The following is a 21,008-nucleotide window of genomic DNA, read 5'->3' as shown; positions in this document are numbered from 1 at the left end:
TGCACCAAGCACATGCCTTACAGCCAAATATGCGCACCATGGTGATCTCATATCAAGATATACAGTGCATGACCTTGCAGGTGGAGCCCAGTTAGAATACACACACATACACACTTCGCTCACACACACACACATACATTCACATGCACACACAATCATATTGTGTTTTATTCTATTTTTCTAAATTCTTTCTTTTCTCTTCCTTTCTTCCCTCAGGAAACCATTCCAAAGCTGGGCAAGTGCTGCACGAACAACTGACCCTGGTCGGAGAATCTGGACATCCAGCCGTCTGTTATATGCTAAACAACGTTGGACTTAATATTGAACGCTGTAAGAACCTGATGGCTTTTTTTTTTTGGGGGGGGGGTCAACATGATAGGCCCAGTCCAGACACAACTCTGGGGTGAACAAGTTCACTTCCCAACTAGTGGTTTCCGACTATTTTTCTGCCTATGGACCAAGCAGTGCGTTGCTCCAGTCCACTCAGCTGTAACAGGGTTCCCGTTGTAACAGGGCCCCAGCTGTAACAGGGTTCTAGCTGTAACAGAGCCCCAGTTGTAACAGGGTTCTAGCTGTAACAGGGCCCCAGCTGTAACAGAGCCCCAGTTGTAACGGCCCCAGCTGTAACAGGACCCTAGCTGTAACAGGGTCCCAGCCGTAGCTAGGAAATTAACCCAATGACAGACCAGCAATCGCATGTCAGTGAGGGTTGTAATCTCAGTCACTCATACACCAATTCTAGAGGTGTGGGTTAGGATGTTCGACTTGTGATCATAAGATTGTGGTTTCAATGAATTATAATGAATTATCCTGTGATAGACCAGCCAGCCAGCTCTGAGGAACGGGGGCCATTATAGGAGAGACAGAAAAGACTGGGTATCAGGGGCTGGAAGATGAGGGACCGTTAGGGCTTGAATGCCTATCAGTCAGGGATCCCTTCTCTGGATGAGAGAAAGATTTAAAATGCCTGCAGTGGTGGTGGTGGTGGTGAGGGAGACGGCAATGGTCTGAGAGAGTGGTAGCGGTGGAGAGGATGAGAGAGGTGGTGGTGGTGGTGGTGGGGAGAACGAGTGGGTGGGTGGGTGGGCGGGAAAAGGATGTTGCTTGTTGTTTCATCCCTAGAGATGAGATCAATTAGTTTGAGAAAAAGCAATAATCTTTATTCACAGCATCCGATTCTTCTCTCAACATTAACGAGTATTGAACCATGGTTTTTTTCCTTTCTTCCTTTCTTTCTTGTACTCTTCGCAGCTGGTGGTTTACCGAATTTGGCGCTGCAGTTCTATCTGTCTTCTCTGTTCAGCAAAAGAAGCATCTCTTGCGTGCAAGAGCACATTCTCGTTCCGACGCTGTGCAATGTTGCCGGACAGTTTTCCAAGAACAAACTTCGACATGGTAAGTCACTGGTTAGATGGCACCACCGCTGCTGCTGCTTCTTGCTTTGCTTGTCATAAGTTTATTCCTGCAACCCACTCCCACTCCTTCTCCTCATCATCATCATCATTAACATCATCGTCATCAAAGCCATCGCCGTCGTCGTCATCACCACAATCAGCATGATGATCACCGATATCATCAGCATCATCATCATCGCCACTATCAACGTCGTCATCATCATCACTATCAACATCGTCAGCATCATTATCATCGTTGTCGTCACCATCAACATCATTGTCATCACCGTCAGCATCATCATCACCAACATCATCAGCATTGCCACCATCATCGTCGACATCATCATCATCATTACTACCAACATCTTCAGCATCATTATTGCCATTATTATTATAGTCGTCATCATCATTATCATCACCGTCAGCATCAGCATCACTATCATCATGAATGTCAATATTGTCGTCGTCATTCCACCCATTCTCCTCCTCCATCATTTTCATCCTCATCATCATCATCATCATCATCATGGTTGTCAAGTCATCACCATCATCATTACTGTTGTAATTGCTTGCTAGTGAAACATGGGGATGTTGATTAGACATGGCAGTGTCAATTAGCACGAAAAGAGAAAAATGGCCAAGTCTTAGCAACATCAAAGAAATATCCCATACTCTGTGTGTGTGTGTAGCTCCTTGTTTTCCCTGACCCCATTTTGACAGAGGAAGATCAAATGATACATAGGAAGCGGTAAAGAGATTTGATCTCACATTGTTGGGGTTCACAGTTTTAAACAACACGTGACGGAAGTAAGTGGCAGTAATGCATCATGCTACATACCCCATTTACCCTTCGGCAACACCTTCACAATACAACCTCTAACCTCTAGCACGGTGTAGGTGCATCATGTCATGGTATGAGTTATCTCCCCTGTAGTGGCAGGCGAACCAGCTCTGGAGAATATGCAGTGTGTGAAAAGTTAAAATGGTGACTCAAGATTTTTTTCACAGTCGTGCTTGTGAAGAACTGTCAAACCAAGTATGATCGTAGTTGTGGCCGATGCCAGTGTCACGTCAGTGACATCCGTGCCGGTGGCACATAAAAAGCTAACACTACAGGGGCTTTCTCTGTCCGGGTTGCAGATCCGTGGAATAAGCTGCCGGATGAGATAGTGAAGATGCCGACGACTGCTCGGTTCAAAGTCTCTCTTGACCAGAAATGGATGAACTCTTTGCATGAACACCCTCCCTGTCCCCCTACATGGCCTTGCTTTTTGCTTTTTGAGCCAAATTAACTTAACTTAACTTAACTCTTGTGGTGGTTGGTGGCATTGGGAAGGGCATCTAGCCATAGATACCATGCCAAATCAGACTGGAACCTGGTGCAGCCTGCCGAGCTTAGCAGTTTTCAGTCAAACCGTCCAACCCCTGCTAGCATGGAAAACGGACATTAAATGATGATGGTGACGATCAGGATGCAAAGCACTCCTCATGACCACAGAGTCGTGCGAGATACACTTTACTCTTTTACTTGTTTCAGTCATTTGACTGTGGCCATGTTGGAGCACCGCCTTTAATCGAGCAACTCGACCCTGGGACTTATTCTTTTGTAAGCCCAGTACTTATTCTATTGGTCTCTTTTGCCAAACCGCTAAGTAACGGGGACATAAACACACCAGCATCGGTTGTCAAGCAATGCTAGGGGGATAAACACAGACACACACACGCATATATATATATATACATATATACGACGGGCTTCTTTCAGTTTCCGTCTACCAAATCCACTCACAAGGCTTTGGTCGGCCCGAGGCTATAGTAGAAGACACTTGCCCAAGGTGCCATGCAGTGGGACTGAACCCAGAACCATGTGGTTGGTAAACAAGCTACTTACCACACAGCCACTCCTGCGCCTACAGATGGTTATGATCTGTAAATTGTTTCAAGTAGAAACAAGAAAGAGAAGTATGAACACTCGATCTGCATGGACCCACTGGGAGTCATAAAATGGCAGAAGAGAATAAAACCGCTGTGTGCCTGTCAAACAAGTTATGTGATGGTCTGCATACCATCGGGGAAAGCTGGCAGAACCGTTAGCACGCCGGGCGAAATGCGTAGCCGTTTTTCGTCTGCCATTACGTTCTGAGTTCAAATTCCACCGAGGTCGATTTTTGCCTTTCATCCTTTCGGGGTCAATAAATTAAGTACCAGTTACGCACTGGGGTCAATGTAATCGACCTAATCCGTTTGTCTGTCCTTGTTGGTCCTCTCTGTGTTTAGCCCCTTGTGGGTAGTAAAGAAATAGGTCTGCATACCATGTCTGACACCACTATCATGCAACTTGGCTGCAGTTTCCTTGTTTTTTTTTGTTGGTTCTTTTCTTTTTTATTTTCCATTATCAACAGGAGTGGCTGTGTGGTAAGTAGATTGCTTACCAACCACATGGTTCTTGGTTCAGACCCACTGCGTGGCACCTTGGGCAAGTGTCTTCTCCTATAGCCTCGGGCCTACCAAAGCCTTGTGAGTGGATTTGGTTGACGGAAACTGAAAGAAGCCTGTCGTATATATGTATATATATTATATGTGTGTGTGTTTGTCCCCCCAACATCGCTTGACAACCGATGCTGGTGTGTTTATGTCCCCGTAACTTAGCGGTTCAGCAAAAGAGACCGATAGAATAAGTACTAGGCTTCGAAAGAATAAGTCCTGGGGTCGATTTGCTTGACTAAAGGCAGTGCTCCAGCATGGCCGCAGTCAAATGACTGAAACAAGTAAAAAGAGAGAATAACAGATTTATCTCCCTTTACACGCCACTCTCGTTTTTATTTCTCCATATCCATATCTCTCTCTCTCTCTCTCACACACACACTTCATCCCCTCTTCCTCTTCACGTAAAAACTCCTCAAAGTGGTGCTCCAGCATGGCCGCAGCCTAACGACTGAAACAAGTAAAAGGGAAAAGATAACAGACGGATTAATTAATCAATTTGGCCTTATCTGCCTTGCTTGGTATTTTTGTGATTTCAAACCATCACTGTCAGCTAATTGTTTTCCATGACCCCAACTAATTGTCAACTAATTATTTGCATAACTCACTTGATTAATCTTATTAAACCCATCACAGTTTGCAGCGTTTTGTTGGGTTTTTTTTTGTATGTTCCTGTTTTTCCTTTTTTTTATCTTCTCTTTTCCTCCCCCTCCTTCTCACCCTTTTTTTCTAACTCTCCGCTCACACCAATCTGATTATCATGTGTACTAAGATCTCTCTCTCTCTCTCTCTCTCTTTCTATTTCCCTGTGGTATCTGTATATCTACCTTTCTATATTTCTATCTCCGAAAAGCTCTATCTGCGACGATTTCATCTCAATCAAAGGAGAGGGGCTTTTTCCGTCCGGGTTGTGGATCCATGGAATAAGCTGCCGGACGAGATGGTGAAGATGCCGACGACCGCTCGGTTCAAAGTTTCTCTTGACCACAAATGGCCTGAACTCTTTGCATGAACACCCTCCCTGTACATAACTCCATCTCCCCCTACATGGCCTTGCTTTTTGCTTTTTGAGCTAAAAAATTAACTTAACTTAACATGATGGTTCGACTTAAGAGCGTTGGCTGCGGGGTCACTCCGAAAAGCTCTATCTGCGACGATTTCATCTCAATCGAAGGAGAGGGGCTTTCTCCGTCCAGGTTGCGGATCCGTGGAATAAACTGCCGGACGAGATAGTGAAGATGCCGACGACCGCTCGGTTCAAAGTCTCTCTTGACCAGAAATGGCCTGAACTCTTTGCATGAACACCCTCCCTGTACATAACTCCATGTCCCCCCCCCCCCCTACATGGCCTTGCTTTTTGCTTTTTGAGCCAAAAAATTAACTTAACTTAACTTAATTATCTATCTATATCTTATTGTTTCTTTTATCTCTATATCTATCTCTCTGTCTATTTGTCTGTCTATCCATCCATTTATTTATCTCTATCCATCTATCTATCTCTCTCTCAATGTCCTTCTATCTATCTCCATCCATCTACCTGTCTCTAAGTCCTTCTCTCTCTCTTTTTTCTATTTATCTATCATTTTCTCTATCTCTATATCTTTATCTCTCAATATCCATCTATCTCTACCCATCTATCTGTCTCTATCTATCTATGTCTCTCTCTCTTTCTATTTATCTCTCTTTTTCTCTCTCTTTGTCTCTGTTTCTATTTTTATCTCTCTCAATGTATCTTCTCTTTCTCCCAATCTCTCTCTCTCTCTCTTTATCTCTGTTTCTATTTTTATCACTCTCAATGTATCTTTCTCTCAATGTATCTCTCTCTCTCAATGTCTCTCTCTCTATTTCCCTCTTGATCTATCTTTATTTCTCTCTGTATCTATTTTTATGTCTCTCTTTCTCTCTCTCTTTCACTAGATTTAGCTCTGAACTTCTTACACGAAGCAAAAGAGATCCGCACACGAACTGGCTGGGTTCACCCCTACACGGCACTTGTGATGTGGAATATCGGCATGGTGACCATGAGAAAGTAAGACTTTCATCTCATTTCTGTTGGTGTGAAGAGGTGGGGGTTACTGTGTGGGCAGGTCGTGGAGGTGGTGGTGAAGGCAAGTTGGAGGGTGGGAGCTGGGTGCATTGCAGCAATGGGGGAAGAGGGTGGCAGTGGTAGGAATATTCAGCAATCACCTGAGATTGAAATTTGCTAGAATATTACCCAAATATAGGCACAGGAGTGGCTGCGTGGTAAGTAGCTCGTTTACCAACCACATGGTTCCGAGTTTAGTCCCACTGCATGGCACCTTGGGCAAGTGTCTTCTACTATAGCCTCGGGCCGACCAAAGCCTTGTGAGTGGATTTGGTAGACGGAAACTGAAAGAAGCCCATCGTATATATGTATATATATATGTATGTATGTGTTTGTGTGTATATGTTTGTCCCCCTAGCATTGCTTGACAACCGATGCTGGTGTGTGTACGTCCCCGTTACTTAGCGGTTCGGCAAAAGAGACCGATAGAATAAGTACTGGGCTTACAAAGAATAAGTCTCGGGGTCGATTTGCTTGACTAAAGGCGGTGCTCCAGCATGGCCGCAGTCAAATGACTGAAACAAGTATAAGAGTAAAGAGTAAATGATTAAAAATAAAATCTAACCAATCACAACTCCGCCTAGAACTGACTCCAGCAAATAATCCCGTCTTTTTTGCACCTTTCCGTCTGAGCCTAAACACCTGTATAAATTCAGCACACCTTGGCTACTTAACCAGAGAGCTTTGGGATGCAGCAGAGAGAGCAGATATATGGCAAACAGATGCTGACCCAAGCTGACATCAATCATAGCAAATGATCGACGGCAGCTAACGCTCTGACTGCTATTACAATTACACCAAGAACAACAACATTCAAACTCTCTCAACATTTTTGTTGTTTGTTGTAATGACAGTATTTGTTATTGGTGTACAAGATAAAAATTCTGGGATCTTTTCGGTTTGAACGGCAGTTTTTAACATAATTTCTAGGTAACTAAAAAATGTTAAACTTCGTATACTGGTAGAATGTGTTTATAAAACATCTTTTTCTCTTGGCTTTATTGAGAAAATTCTATAGTTTGTAAGATATTTGTTGTTTTATTTTTCTGCAATTTCAACCAATCACTGACATCTATTGAGGTTAAAAACATTCTGTGCCGTATGAATATGTTCCTCGTTTAAGAAACAGATTGGGTGTATTTACATTTGCGAAGAAAAAAAGATACCCTTCCCCCACCCCTAACCCTAACCCAGATTGAAATGCAATAGATCGATACTGGGGTCATAATTATGGGTGACAATTTCATATGACACCGCTAGAAAAAACTGCCGTTCAAACCGAAAAGATCCAAATTCTGTTAGCAAGAGTCTCAATGGATTTTGCCACCTTCTTCTTCTTCTTCATACTGGGGTCTCGGTGTAAACCAAAATATATGTTTTAAAGATTGGGAAAGTAGCTTTCTAAAGAACTTTGAAATGATGCATATAAACTGGGAGAGTTTACATGCAACGAATCAGCAAAAATGGAGTAAAATCCGAAAAGGTGCTGTTTCAGAAAATTACTATTTGTAAATCTCACAACGGGCATGGCTGTGTGGTTAGGGAGCTTGCTTCCTAGCTACATGGTTTCGGGTTCAGTCCCACTGCATGGCACTTTGGGCACGTGTCTTCTACTATAGCCCTGAGCCGACCGGAGCTTTGTGATTGAATTTGGTAGGTGGAAGTTGCTGCCGTGTGTGTATATGTGCGTTTAGCTGCTCAGTGCCTCTCCGAAAGAGGGAAAGAGGGATCAGTGACTGGTTGTCACTTTGAAAACTATATATTTCGAACAGGAACTTGGCAGCGTCACCTCTAGCCGAACAATTATTCTGTGCTGCTGAAGGGAAATAACCCAGAAATTGCGATACACAGATATTGTTTTGAGCTGAGTTTGGGTGCTAGATTCCCTTGTTCGAAAATATAAGGACACGTAAAAGGGCACCATTCGAGCATGATCATTACCAACGTCACCTTACTGGCACCTGTGCCAGCGGCATGTGTAAAAAGATTCGAGCGAGGTCATTGCCAGTACCTATTTCTTTACTACCCACAAGGGGCTAAATACAGAGGGGACAAACAAGGACAGACAAACGGATTAAGTCGATTATACCGACCCCAGTGCGTAACTGGTACTTAATTTATCGACCCTGAAAGGATGAAAGGCAAAGTCGACCTCGGCGGAATTTGATGTCAGAACATAGCTGAAGACGAAATACCGCTTAGCATTTCGCCCGGCGTGCTAATGTTTCTGCCAGCTCGCCGCCTGTACTGTCTGACTGGCCCCTGTGCCGGTGGCACGTAAAAGCACCCACTACACTCTCAGAGTGGTTGGCGTTAGGAAGGGCATTGAGCTGTAGAAACTTTGCCAGATCAAGATTGGAGCCTGATGCAGCCATCTGGTTCGCCAGCCCTCAGTCAAAATCGTCCAACCCATGCCAGCATGGAAAGCAGACATTAAACGATGATGATGATGATGATGACAGATCGTGTCATATAGCCAACTGGAGACAATGTCTCCTGGGGCTAAATTACAGCAACATTCGTCCTAAACCAGGACTGCCATGTTATGTTGGCAAATAATTTTTACTACAAAGGTGCTGCTTTATTTGAAGATATCAAGCAGAAATATGCAGTGACAAAAAGAGAGGCAAGAAAGTGTTTGCTTGTGGCCGACGATCTTTGCCTCCATGTTTGTGATGCTTATAACCTCATTTGTCTCTCCCAAGCTAGAGAGTTAGTCACAAAGAGAAGCACTTATTTAGCCCTTCCCTACTCTCTCCAGTTACACTTACTCTCTATCAAACTATTTCACTCTGTTTATAACATGATCAGCAAAAGTAAATATGGGTTGAGTTGCTCGCACAAAAATGTGTCAGCTTTCACAAGTAAATTCAGTGTTTTTGTGGCACAAATATAAAAAAAATTTGTAAGTCTGTAGCTGAGCTAAAAGTCATCTCCAGTTACATGGCATAAAACTATGTATGTCACAATTTACAAGTCTCTAGCTGAACTCAAAATCTTCCAGTTACATAATATAAATCTATGGAAAAATTTATAAATATTTAGCTGAACTAAAAAGTCATTTCCAGTTACATGGCCTAAAACTATGTATGTCAAAATCTACAAGTCTCTAGCTGAACTCAAAAATTTCCAGTTACATAATATAAATCTATGGAAAAATTTATAAATATTTAGCTGAACTAAAAAGTCATTTCCAATCACATAAACGTATAGACTGTCTCTAATTGTCTTGAAGTAATTTTTGTAAGCTGTAAATATTTTATTCTATAAAAATTTCCTCTGTGGTGGTTCCAAATCAAATTCGTGAATAACTCTGGCTTATTTATTAATCTCTATAGGTAAATAATTTTTGATTTTTTAAAATATATTTTATCTTTATTTAAACATTTAATTCTGTCTGTATATAACAGTAATTCTTTACACCAAGCACAAGGCGCGAAATTTTGGGAGAGAGGGCCAGTCGATTAGATTGACCCCTATACGCAACTGGTACTTAATTTATCGACCCCGAAAGAATGAAAGGCAAAGTCGACCTCGTCCTAAGTTGCAAATGTTGTTAAGAGGTCACTGGATTATATTACGTAAAATTTTTTTCATGTATTGTTTGTGTGTTCGTGGGTTGTTTGTTTTACCTCGTTTGGAGTCCCTGCGTGTAGATTCTGTTGATGCTGCTGCTGGGGGGTGAAAGATGCTCGATGAACGAGTCAGCAATCTTCGTTTCTGTGGCTGTGTGGTATGTTGCACGTGTGTGTGTGTGTGTAGGTTTACATGTGCATGTATCTATGTTTATGTGTGTGAGTGTATATATATATATATATATATATGTATGTATGTATGTATATGTTTATATGTGCATGTGTGTATGTATATGTGTGTGAGTGTATATATATATATGTGTGTGTGTATATATATTTATGTGTGCTTGTGTATGTATTTATATGTGCATGTATGTGTGTGTGTATATGTTTATATGTCCATGTATGTATATGTGCGAGTGTGTATATATATGTGTGTGTGCGTGTGCTTATGTGTATGTATGTCTATATATATATGTTTATATGTATGTGTGTGTATATATATGTTTATATGTGCATGTGTGTATATTTGTGTGTGGTTATGAGGATGTGGCTGTTTGGTAAGAAGATTGCTTCCCAACCACATGGTTCCAGGTTCAACCCCATTGTGTAGTACCCTGGGCAAGTGTCTTCTGCTATAGCCCTGGGCTAACTAATACCTTGGGAGAGAACTTGGGAAGTGAAAACAATATTAAAACTCTGTAGACAGTGGCAAGCTGGCAGAATCGTTAACCTGCCAGTCAAAATACTTAGTGGCATTGTGTCCATCTTCACATCCCGAGTTCAAATTCCACCAAGGCCAGCTTTGCCTTTCATCCTTTCAGGGTCAATAAATTAAGTACCAGTAAAACACTGGTATCAATGTAATCGACTATTCCCCTTCCCCAAATTTCAGGCCTTGTGCCTAAAATAGAAAGGATTATTATTATTATTATTATTATTATTATTATTATCATTATTATTATTATTATTATTATTATTATTATTATTATTATTATCATTATTATTATTATTATTATTATCATTATCATTATTATTATTATTACCACCTAAGGTGGCAAGCTGGAAGAATCGTTAACCTGCTGAGTTGGGGTGCTAGATTCCCTTTAGCAGTGTTGTATCTGTTTTCACATTCTGAGTTCAAACTCCACTGAGGTTGACTTTGCCTTTCACCCTTTCGGGGTCAATAAAATAAGTACCAGTTGAACACTGGGGTTGATGTAATTGACTCACCCTCTCCCCCAAAACTGCTGCCCTTCTGGCAAAATTTTAAACCATTGTTGTTGTTGTTGTTATTATTATTATTATTATTATTATTGAGTGAGAGAGCAGTTCATGCCATCAAAGTGACACTGGGGTAAAATATACAAAGCCCAGTATACCCATCATGACTACCCGTCTGATAAGGGTACACCAGGCACATACATCACAACCATACGTGCGAGACATGGTGGTCTCATATCAAGATAAACAGAGCGTGACCTTGCAGGTGGGACCCAGTTAGAATTTTCTTCTGGTCAAGTAACCCATCCCACTCGAAAGGTCCCTGAACATCATTATTATTGTTGTTGTTGTTTTATTATTATTTTGTCTGTCTTTACATTCTGAGGTCAAATTCCGTTAAGGTCCACTTTGCCTTTCATCCTTTCCGAGGTCAATGAAATAAGTACCAGTTGAACAATGCACTTGACTTACCCCATCCCCTGAAATTGCTGGCCTTGTGTCAAAATTAATAACGAACAATGTAAATCGTGCTGGTGACACGTAAAAAGCACCATCCGAACGTGGCCTTTTGCCAGCATGCTCTGGCCCCTGTGCTGGTGGCACATAAAAGTACCAACCGATCATAGCTGTTTCTCAGCGTACTCTGGCCCCTGTGCTGGTGGCACATAGAAGTACCAACCGATCATGGCTGTTTGTCAGCGTGCTCTGGCCCCTGTGCTGGTGGCACATAAAAGTACCAACCAATCATAGCTGTTTCTCAGCGTACTCTGGCCCCTGTGCTGGTGGCACATAGAAGTACCAACCGATCATGGCTGTTTGTCAGCGTGCTCTGGCCCCTGTGCTGGTGGCACATAAAAGTACCAACCAATCATGGCTGTTTCTCAGCGTACTCTGGCCCCTGTGCTGGTGGCACATAGAAGTACCAACCGATCATGGCTGTTTGTCAGCGTGCTCTGGCCCCTGTGCTGGTGGCACATAAAAGTACCAACCAATCATGGCTGTTTCTCAGCGTACTCTGGCCCCTGTGCTGGTGGCACATAGAAGTACCAACCGATCATGGCTGTTTGTCAGCGTGCTCTGGCCCCTGTGCTGGTGGCACATAAAAGTACCAACCGATCATGGCTGTTTGTCAGCGTACTCTGGCCCCTGTGCTGGTGGCACATAAAAGTACCAACCAATCATAGCTGTTTGTCAGCGTACTCTGGCCCCTGTGCTGGTGGCACATAGAAGTACCAACCGATCATAGCTGTTTCTCAGCGTACTCTGGCCCCTGTGCTGGTGGCACATAGAAGTACCAACCGATCATGGCTGTTTGTCAGCGTGCTCTGGCCCCTGTGCTGGTGGCACATAAAAGTACCAACCGATCATGGCTGTTTGTCAGCGTACTCTGGCCCCTGTGCTGGTGGCACATAAAAGTACCAACCAATCATAGCTGTTTGTCAGCATGCTCTGGCCCCTGTGCTGGTGGCACATAAAAGTACCAACCGATCATGGCTGTTTGTCAGCGTACTCTGGCCCCTGTGCTGGTGGCACATAGAAGTACCAACCGATCATGGCTGTTTGTCAGCGTGCTCTGGCCCCTGTGCTGGTGGCACATAAAAGTACCAACCGATCATGGCTGTTTGTCAGCGTACTCTGGCCCCTGTGCTGGTGGCACATAAAAGTACCAACCAATCATAGCTGTTTGTCAGCATGCTCTAGCCCCTGTGCTGGTGGCACATAAAAGTACCAACCGATCATGGCTGTTTGTCAGCGTACTCTGGCCCCTGTGCTGGTGGCACATAGAAGTACCAACCGATCATGGCTGTTTGTCAGCGTGCTCTGGCCCCTGTGCTGGTGGCACATAAAAAGTACCCACTACACTCACGGAGTGGTTGGCGTTAGGAAGGACATCCAGCTGTAGAAACACTGCCAGATCAGAGTGGAGCCTGGTGAGGCCTCCTGGCTTCCCCGACCCCGGCCAAACCGTCCAACCCATGCTAGCATGGAGAACGGACGTTAAAAGATGATGATGATGTAATAATTAACTGTAAGTTTCACCTGTCCATATTGCAGAGGCTGCTGTGAGGAGGCTCTTCCATTCCTCTGCGAAGCCAACAGTTTGTACAACCAGGTGCATCCAAACCACTATGTCAATGCAGAGGTGAAGATTTGGCTGGCGCACTGCTTGCATTTAGTAGGTGATAAATCAGAAGCAGAGAGGGTCCTGTTGGAGGCTTTGGTGAACAAGGACAGGTATTTGTCGCTCTGTCCACAGAGTGAAGCTGTCAGCTGTACCCTTGAGCATCTTGTCAGACTGAACATAGGTAACCGACAGGTAAGCAATTGATGATATTTATTCTGTGGCCAAAAGGCGGCGAGCTGGCAGCAACGTTAGCAGGCCGGGCAAAATGCTTAGCGGTATTTCGTCTGCCGCTACGTTCTGAGTTCAAATTCCGCCGTGGTCAACTTTGCCTTTCATCCTTTTGGGGTTGATTAAATAAGTACCAGTTACGCACTGGGGTCAATATAATCGACTTAATCCGTTTGTCTGTCCTTGTTTGTCCCCTCTCTGTGTTTAGCCCCTTGTGGGTAGTAAAGAAATAAGAGTGTCCAATGTAATAATAAATACCAGCCCTTAAATGAAAAATGAAGTACCAGTTACGCACTGGGGTCGATGTAATCGACTTAATCCGTTTGTCTGTCCTTGTTTGTCCCCTCTCTGTGTTTAGCCCCTTCTGGGTAGTAAAGAAATAAGAGTGTCCAAATGTAATAATAAATACCAGCCCTTAAATGAAAAATTAAGTACCAGTTATGAACTGGGGGTCGATGTAATCGACTTAATACATTTGTCTGTCCTTGTTTGTCCTCTCTGTGTTTAGCCTCTTGTGGGTAGTAAAGAAATAGATATTTATTCTGTGGCCAAATGTGTTCCTCACCTCTAGGTGAAATGGGGGTCTACTTTTGCTAGGGATTTGAAGTCGTTTGATCCACATGTGTGAAGGATTTAATTTAGACTTGGGCCTGCAAAATTGGTGTCTTAGAAGCAGATATAAACATTAACAGCTTCCCAACCACAAAGTTCCAAGTTCAGTCCCACCTTGGGCAAGTGTCCTCTACCATAGCCTCAGGCCAACCAAAGCCTTGTGAGTGGATTTGGTAGGTGGAAACTGCAAGAAGCCTGTTGTATATGTGTGTGTGTCTTTGTGTTTGTCTTTACCCTCACCCCATCACTGCTTGATAACTGGTGTTGGTGTGTTTACATCCCCGTAACTTAGCAATTTGGCAAACGAGACCAATAGAATAAGTACTCGCTTTAAAAAAAAATAAAAACAAGTCCCGAGGTGGATTTGTTTGACTAAAAAAGCCCTTTGAGGCGGTGCTCCAGCATGGCCACATTCAAATGACCGAAACAAGTAAAAGAATAAAATTATAAAAGCCTTTGTTTCAATTAATTTTGAAAATAAGGAAGAATTTACTGAAATAACTTGGTCATTATTAAGCTGGTATTTAGAACATTAATTAACGTGGGAGTTTTAATGGAAGCTTTTAGTATGGATCACTTTAACTCTTTTGTTACCCTAAAATATATTGTGTTTGTTTCACTTTATTTTGAAAATAATGTAGTATTTAGTCAAATATCTTATGCATGCCTTTCCTCCCTTGGACACACTAAGACCTGTTGAGGCAAGCGAAGTCGATATCGAACCTCATCCGACGACAGGCACCCATGTTGGGGCAAGTGAAATCGGAATCGGAATCGAAATTGAACCAATCCTATGACTGGCACCCAGCAGATGCCAGGACCCCTGGACTGGTGGTACGTAAAAAGCACTATCCGAATCGTGGCCGATGCCAGCGCCGCCTCGACTGGCTTCCGTGCTGGTGGCATGTAAAAAGGACCATCCGAATCGTGGCCGAAGCCAGTGCCGCCCCGACTGGCTTCCATGCCAGTGGCACGTAAAATGCACCAATCCGACCGTGGCCATTGCCAGCCTCGCCTGGCACCTGCGCGGGTGGCACGTAAAAAAGCACCCACTACACTCACAGAGTGGTTGGCGTTAGGAAGGGCATCCAGCTGTAGAAACATTGCCAGATAAGACTGGAGTCTGGTGCAGCCTCCTGGCTTCCCAGATCCCCGGTCGAACCGTCCAACCCATGCTAGCATGGAGAACGGACGTTAAACGATGATGATGATGATGATCTTAAGAGAAGATAAAATTTTAGATTCATAAGCCCTAAAATTCACTCTCACCATCACCACCACCATTATCCATCACCCCTCCTACCACCTCGATCTTCGTCATCACTGCCATTATCTTTACCATCATATTTTGTTTGTTGTCATCACGGCTGCCACCACCAACATCATCATCATCACCACTACCACCACCACCACCACCACCGCCACCATCATCATAAATATCACTAACCCCTATTTTTCTCCTCATTTAAGGCCTGTTATATTTTTTCTTATCCAGAAATGTCAAGAATACTTAACCAAACTGCATTCCGAGTTGCTGAGGCTGCACCATTTCCATTCAATTAGCAATGGAGTACGAACGGACTACAAAGAACTCTACCATTGGTATATCAAAATTGAGAATAATCTAAAAAGAAACCTTCCATTTCGGCACGATTTGCTGAGCTTACCTTTCACTTGTCTCGCTTGTAAAGAAGTCATTAAGTTTAAAATGACCAAGGAAGAAATTTATGTGGAAAGTCTTTGCAATATTAATTCACAGAATGTTTCCACAGAGCATTCAGCCCCCTATGGATTGCCTCCTTCTTCACCTGAATACCAACTGTCAAGATCCCAGTATTATACTGCTCGTTTGAATGAATTCAGAAACATTGCTTCCGACACAGATAATTACGAACATGACAGAAACATGCCCAAGTTAAGTTTACTTTTGAATTCAGTGTCTTTAACTGAAGACAGAGGAGAAAGCATTTTCCCTTCTTCAGATCCGGTGAATCAGACATTCACGTCTTCAAGTCAGCGAGAAGAAGATTGTTTAAGACAAGATACAACGTTGCCCAATGTCTCACTTCTTGGAAGCCTGACATTTCAAAGTTTTTCTAAAAGACAGGCTAAAAATGGAGAGAATTTCAGTTCAGTTTTATGTAATCCAATGGAAAGGAAATCAGAAGGAAGCCTTGTTGATCCTCTGCATTTTGATACACGTGAAAGTTCTTTTACAAGGGTAAAACCCACATGTACATTGTTGCTTAAAAACATTGAAGAAAATGGTTATGATACAACACTGCAACTAGATGCCTTAAAAGAAACTTTAAGGAGTTTAGGAACAGTTTTTGATCCTGTTAGGGATTATGTTCGGCAGTGCAGTATGAACGATAAGAAATCCCCTATTAAACATCAGGCCCCAGATCCCTTGAAGCTGCTAAGGCGTCTGAATAGCAACTCAGGTCTCCCTAGTCGGACAATGGGCGACAGGGATCATAATGACGTGCCTGTTACAAACCTTAGTGACACCCCCTCTGCTGGGTTTGGGGCTTTGGTAAAAAGGAATCCCACTCCAAGTCCTGATGAAACATTTGATGATTCCTTATTTTGCAGTAACTCTGATTTGTCAACTTCTTTACAAACAGGGAGAGGTTATTCTTCTTCCGCTTGCTCTTGGTTCCCTGACAAGTTTGGGAAGTCAGGCTCTTCAGAAAATGATAGAACATGGCTTGGAAGTGCAGATTCGCTCAGCAGTAGAGGAGCTTGCCAACATGATGAACTATTTCAAACAGACAAGAAACACTCTGAGCAATCACAGAGTGACCAAAGAGACTCTGGGTTGTCTCAGACTTCCACAAAGTGCTATGAGCAGTTTATGACAGAGGAGGAAGTCCCTGAGCTCTTGAAGAGGCATCAGAAAGACTCCAGAGTGTTTCCGAAAAGCACAAATTGCTATCAGTTTATGACAGGCAGTAAAGGCCCTGAGCACTTGAGGCATCAGGAAGACTCCAGAGTGTTTCCGAAAAGCACAAATTGCTATCAGTTTATGACAGGCAGTAAAGGCCCTGAGCAGTTGCTGAGGTATCAGGAAAACTCAGAATTGTTTCAAAAAGATACAAGGTGCCCTGAACAGATGCTAAGAGATCAGAGAGAATTTGGACAGGTTCTGACAGATACAAAGAACCAGAGACACTTGGTGACCTGCACAAAGTACTCTGATCAGATGCCGAAAGGTCAGAGAGAATTTGGACAAGTTCCAACAGACACGGAGTACCAGAGACACTCGGTAACACACACAAGGTACACTGAACAGATGCAAAGAGAATCTGGACATTTTCAGGCAGACACAGGGTACCAGAGTCACTTGGCGACATACACAAAGTACCCTGAACAGATGCCGAAAGATCAGAGAGAATTTGGACAAGTTCCAACAGACACAGGGTACCAGAGACACTCGGTAACACACACAAGGTACTCTGAACAGATGCAAAGAGAATCTGGACATTTTCAGGCAGACACAGGGTACCAGAGTCACTTGGCGACATACACAAAGTACCCTGAACTGATGCCGAAAGATCAGAGAGAATTTGGACAAGTTCCAACAGACACAGGGTACCAGAGACACTCGGTAACACACACAAGGTACTCTGAACAGATGCAAAGAGAATCTGGACATTTTCAGGCAGACACAGGTACCAGAGTCACTTGGCGACATACACAAAGTACCCTGAACAGATGCCGAAAGATCAGAGAGAATTTAGACAGTGTCAGACAGACACAGGGTACCAGAGTCACTTGGTGATGCACACAAGGTACTCTGAACAGATGCAGAGAGAATCTGGACAGGTTCTGACAGACATGGTTACCAGAGACACTCAGTAATACAAACAAAGTACCCTGAACAGATGCAGAGAGAATCTGGACATTTTCAGACAGACACAGGGTACCAGAGTCACTTGGCGACATACACAAGGTACCCTGAACAGATGCAGAGAGAATCTGGACATTTTCAGACAGACACAGGGTACCAGAGTCACTTGGCGACATACACAAAGTACCCTGAACTGATGCCGAAAGATCAGAGAGAATTTGGACAAGTTCCAACAGACACAGGGTACCAGAGACACTCGGTAACACACACAAGGTACTCTGAACAGATGCAAAGAGAATCTGGACATTTTCAGGCAGACACAGGGTACCAGAGTCACTTGGCGACATACACAAAGTACCCTGAACAGATGCCGAAAGATCAGAGAGAATTTAGACAGTGTCAGACAGACACAGGGTACCAGAGTCACTTGGTGATGCACACAAGGTACTCTGAACAGATGCAGAGAGAATCTGGACAGGTTCTGACAGACATGGGTTACCAGAGACACTCAGTAATACAAACAAAGTACCCTGAACAGATGCAGAGAGAATCTGGACATTTTCAGACAGACACAGGGTACCAGAGTCACTTGGCGACATACACAAGGTACCCTGAACAGATGCAGAGAGAATCTGGACATTTTCAGACAGACACAGGGTACCAGAGTCACTTGGCGACATACACAAGGCACCCTGAACAGTTGATGATATATAACAGACCCTCTGAACAATCTCAAACAGTCAGAAGACAACCAACTGAACATGAAGATAGCGAGGCTGAATCAATTACTCCCAACGACTCTTGAATTTGAATCTACCACAAGAGTCAGTGAAACACGGACTTAGTTCCAGTAGCATTACCAAAGTAGGTACTGAATTATCTGTTAAGAAAATTACCCTGCTGAAGACTATGTTCTTTCCCGGAGGAAGAAGCGTATCTAATTTTTTTTAATGACATGGGAAGCAAGGTTTAGTGCTGGCGTTAAATATCCTTGTGATCTGTGAAAAGTTACCAACTGGATTGGATGATATATATTAATCCTTTTCACACCAGTCTGTCCATGACCATCCCTAGTTGTATAATACCAAACTTCCTGTTCTAAAATGATCTGAATTCAAACCTTCTGTCATCAAAATTTCATGTTAATTTATTTTCCAAATTCCAGTTTAATAATGACCAAAATTATTTTACTACATTCTTCTTTCTAAATTGTTACAAAGGAAGCCAGTCGTCCAATTGTTCAGTGGTTCAATTTCAATTCCGAAATCGAAATCGGAATTGAAATTGAACCAATCCTATGACTGGCACCCGGCCGATGCCAGGACCCCTGGACTGGTAGTACGTAAAAAGCACTATCCGAATCGTGGCCGAAGCCAGTGCCGCCTCGACTGGCTTCCGTGCTGGTGGCACGTAAAAAGCACCAATCCGACCGTGGCCATTGCCAGCCTCGCCTGGCACCTGTGCAGGTGGCACGTAAAAAGCACCCACTACAGTCACGGAGTGGTTGGCGTTAGGAAGGGCATCCAGCTGTAGAAACACTGCCAGATCACACCGGAGCCTGGTGCAGCCTTCTGGCTTCCCAGATCCCCGGTTGAACCGTCCAAGCCATGCTAGCATGGAGAACGGACGTTAAACGATGATGATGATGAAGAAGTGTATTTCTACAGAAATATGGTAACAAAAGAGTTAAAGTGATCTTTATTAAGAATTAAAACTTTCCATCCAAAATTGATATGTTGATTTCTGTTCCAAACAACAACTCTACCATTTTGCAAAATTCTTCATTTTTTTCAAAATAAATTGTAACAGAGGAAGTGTATTTCTACAGAAATATGGTAACAAAAGGGTCGACTCTTTTAAATCAAAATGGCTATTTCTTGATCCAGTCTTGCTGTATCCAAAGACGATTCTACAAAGAATGTAAAAGTAAAGCCACACTCTTTATTGATACGATGGTGCTAATGATAATCAATATTTCCAACAGCAATTGAACTCTGCGTTCTTTGTAAACACTATTGATTTTTCTGAGTCAGTGATGGATCCTCTGTTGAGTCAGTCGACCAGCTAGAAATAGCAGCCGAATCTCTTGTAAATCGCACTTTCACTGTTTTGTAAAGGAAGAAACGCATTGAGGATAATGTAATCATAGATATGTAATGCCAAAGAGAAGAGCGGGATGGTCATGGACGGAACGATTTTTATCATGCTCATGCATTGGAGAATTTTATCTGAAGACGTAAAGCTAATGACTTAAATCCAAATGTATTTTACAGATCTTTATTTTACATATTTCCAGAAGAGAAAACACACAAACTTTGGTTTGATGCAATTTGAATCTCAAGTTTGAGCCATCAGCTCAAGCTCTGTGCTATTTATTTGAACTGATCTCAGTTGAAAATAAAAAAAAAAAAAAAAAAAACGATTATGGATTATGTTTGGTTTCACTTCTTTTATTAATTTATACTTATAGACGTATGGAGTGGCTGTGTGGTAAGTAGCTTGCTTACCAACCACATGGTTCCAGGTTCAGTCCCACTGCGTGACACCTTGGGCAAATGTCTTCTACTATGGCCTCGGGCCGACCAGGATTTGCTAGATGGAAACTGAAAGAAGCTCATCGTATATATGTACATGTGTATGTGTGTGTATATGTTTCTGTGTCTGTGTTTGTCCCCCCAACATCGCTTGACAACCGATGCTGGTGTGTTTACATCCCTGTAACTTAGCAGTTCAGCAAAAGATGCCGATAGAATAAGTACAAGGCTTACAAAGAATAAGTCCTAGGGTTGATTTTGCGCTCGACTAAAGGTGGTGCTCCAGCATGGCCACAGTCAAATGACTGAAACTAAAAAAAAAGAGAGTAATTACTTGACCAGGAGTAGCTTGCTTACCAACCACATGGTTCTGGGTTCAGTCCCACTGCATGGCACCTTGAGCAAGTGTCTTCTACTATAGCCTCAGACCAGCCAAATCCTTGTGAATGGATTTGGTAGGTGGAAACTGAAAGAAGCCCATCGTATGTGTGTGTCTGCTGTGTTTGTCCCTCCAACATTGCCTGTCAACCAATGCTGATGTGTTTACGTCCCTTTAACTTAGCAGTTCAGCCAAAGAGACTGATAGAATAAGTACTAGGCTTACAAAGAATAAGTCCGAGGGGTGAGGGGTGTCAAGTAAAAACATTTTTATATCCCAAAGAAATAAACAGCCAATATTTTTATACACCCATCAAATCTAGAAGCTCCTTATTTAATGTCAGAAACCTGTCAACAGGTAGGTTTCTGATGCTATGAATCTATGAACTCAATTATACTAATTAGGTTCCCATCATTAATGGTGGACTTATGCAAATGAGGCACTTGCTAGAATATGAGTCATCACTGAAGTCTTTTTTATTCTCTACAAGAGAAGTTCTTAGCTGAGAACAAAC

The 21,008-nt window shown here is 42.9% G+C and overlaps 1 protein-coding gene across 4 annotated transcripts in view; it reads left to right on the top strand.

Annotated features, from left to right (window-relative positions):
- Positions 1 to 18,716, top strand: part of LOC115224678 — a 66,349-nt gene extending 47,633 nt beyond the window's left edge. The window contains exons 8-15 of one of the 4 annotated variants that reach the window (XM_036513826.1): positions 217 to 330; positions 1,252 to 1,395; positions 5,796 to 5,907; positions 12,819 to 13,080; positions 15,224 to 17,352; positions 17,433 to 17,556; positions 17,637 to 18,273; positions 18,304 to 18,716. In XM_036513826.1, the coding sequence (XP_036369719.1) occupies positions 217 to 330; positions 1,252 to 1,395; positions 5,796 to 5,907; positions 12,819 to 13,080; positions 15,224 to 17,352; positions 17,433 to 17,556; positions 17,637 to 18,273; positions 18,304 to 18,386 (3,605 nt within the window). In that variant the 3' untranslated portion in view covers positions 18,387 to 18,716. Of the gene's footprint in view, positions 1 to 216; positions 331 to 1,251; positions 1,396 to 5,795; positions 5,908 to 12,818; positions 13,081 to 15,223; positions 17,353 to 17,432; positions 17,569 to 17,636 lie in introns of all 4 variants that reach the window. The other 3 variants (XM_036513827.1, XM_036513825.1, XM_029795536.2) reach the window with 3 other exon arrangements.
- The last annotated feature ends 2,292 nt before the right edge of the window (positions 18,717 to 21,008 follow it).

Source organism: Octopus sinensis, linkage group LG26, assembly GCF_006345805.1.
Source record: "Octopus sinensis linkage group LG26, ASM634580v1, whole genome shotgun sequence".
Classification (NCBI taxonomy): Eukaryota; Metazoa; Mollusca; class Cephalopoda; order Octopoda; family Octopodidae; genus Octopus; species Octopus sinensis.
The sequence above is the reverse complement of the archived record's forward strand: the minus strand, read 5'-3'. Positions and strand labels throughout refer to the sequence as shown.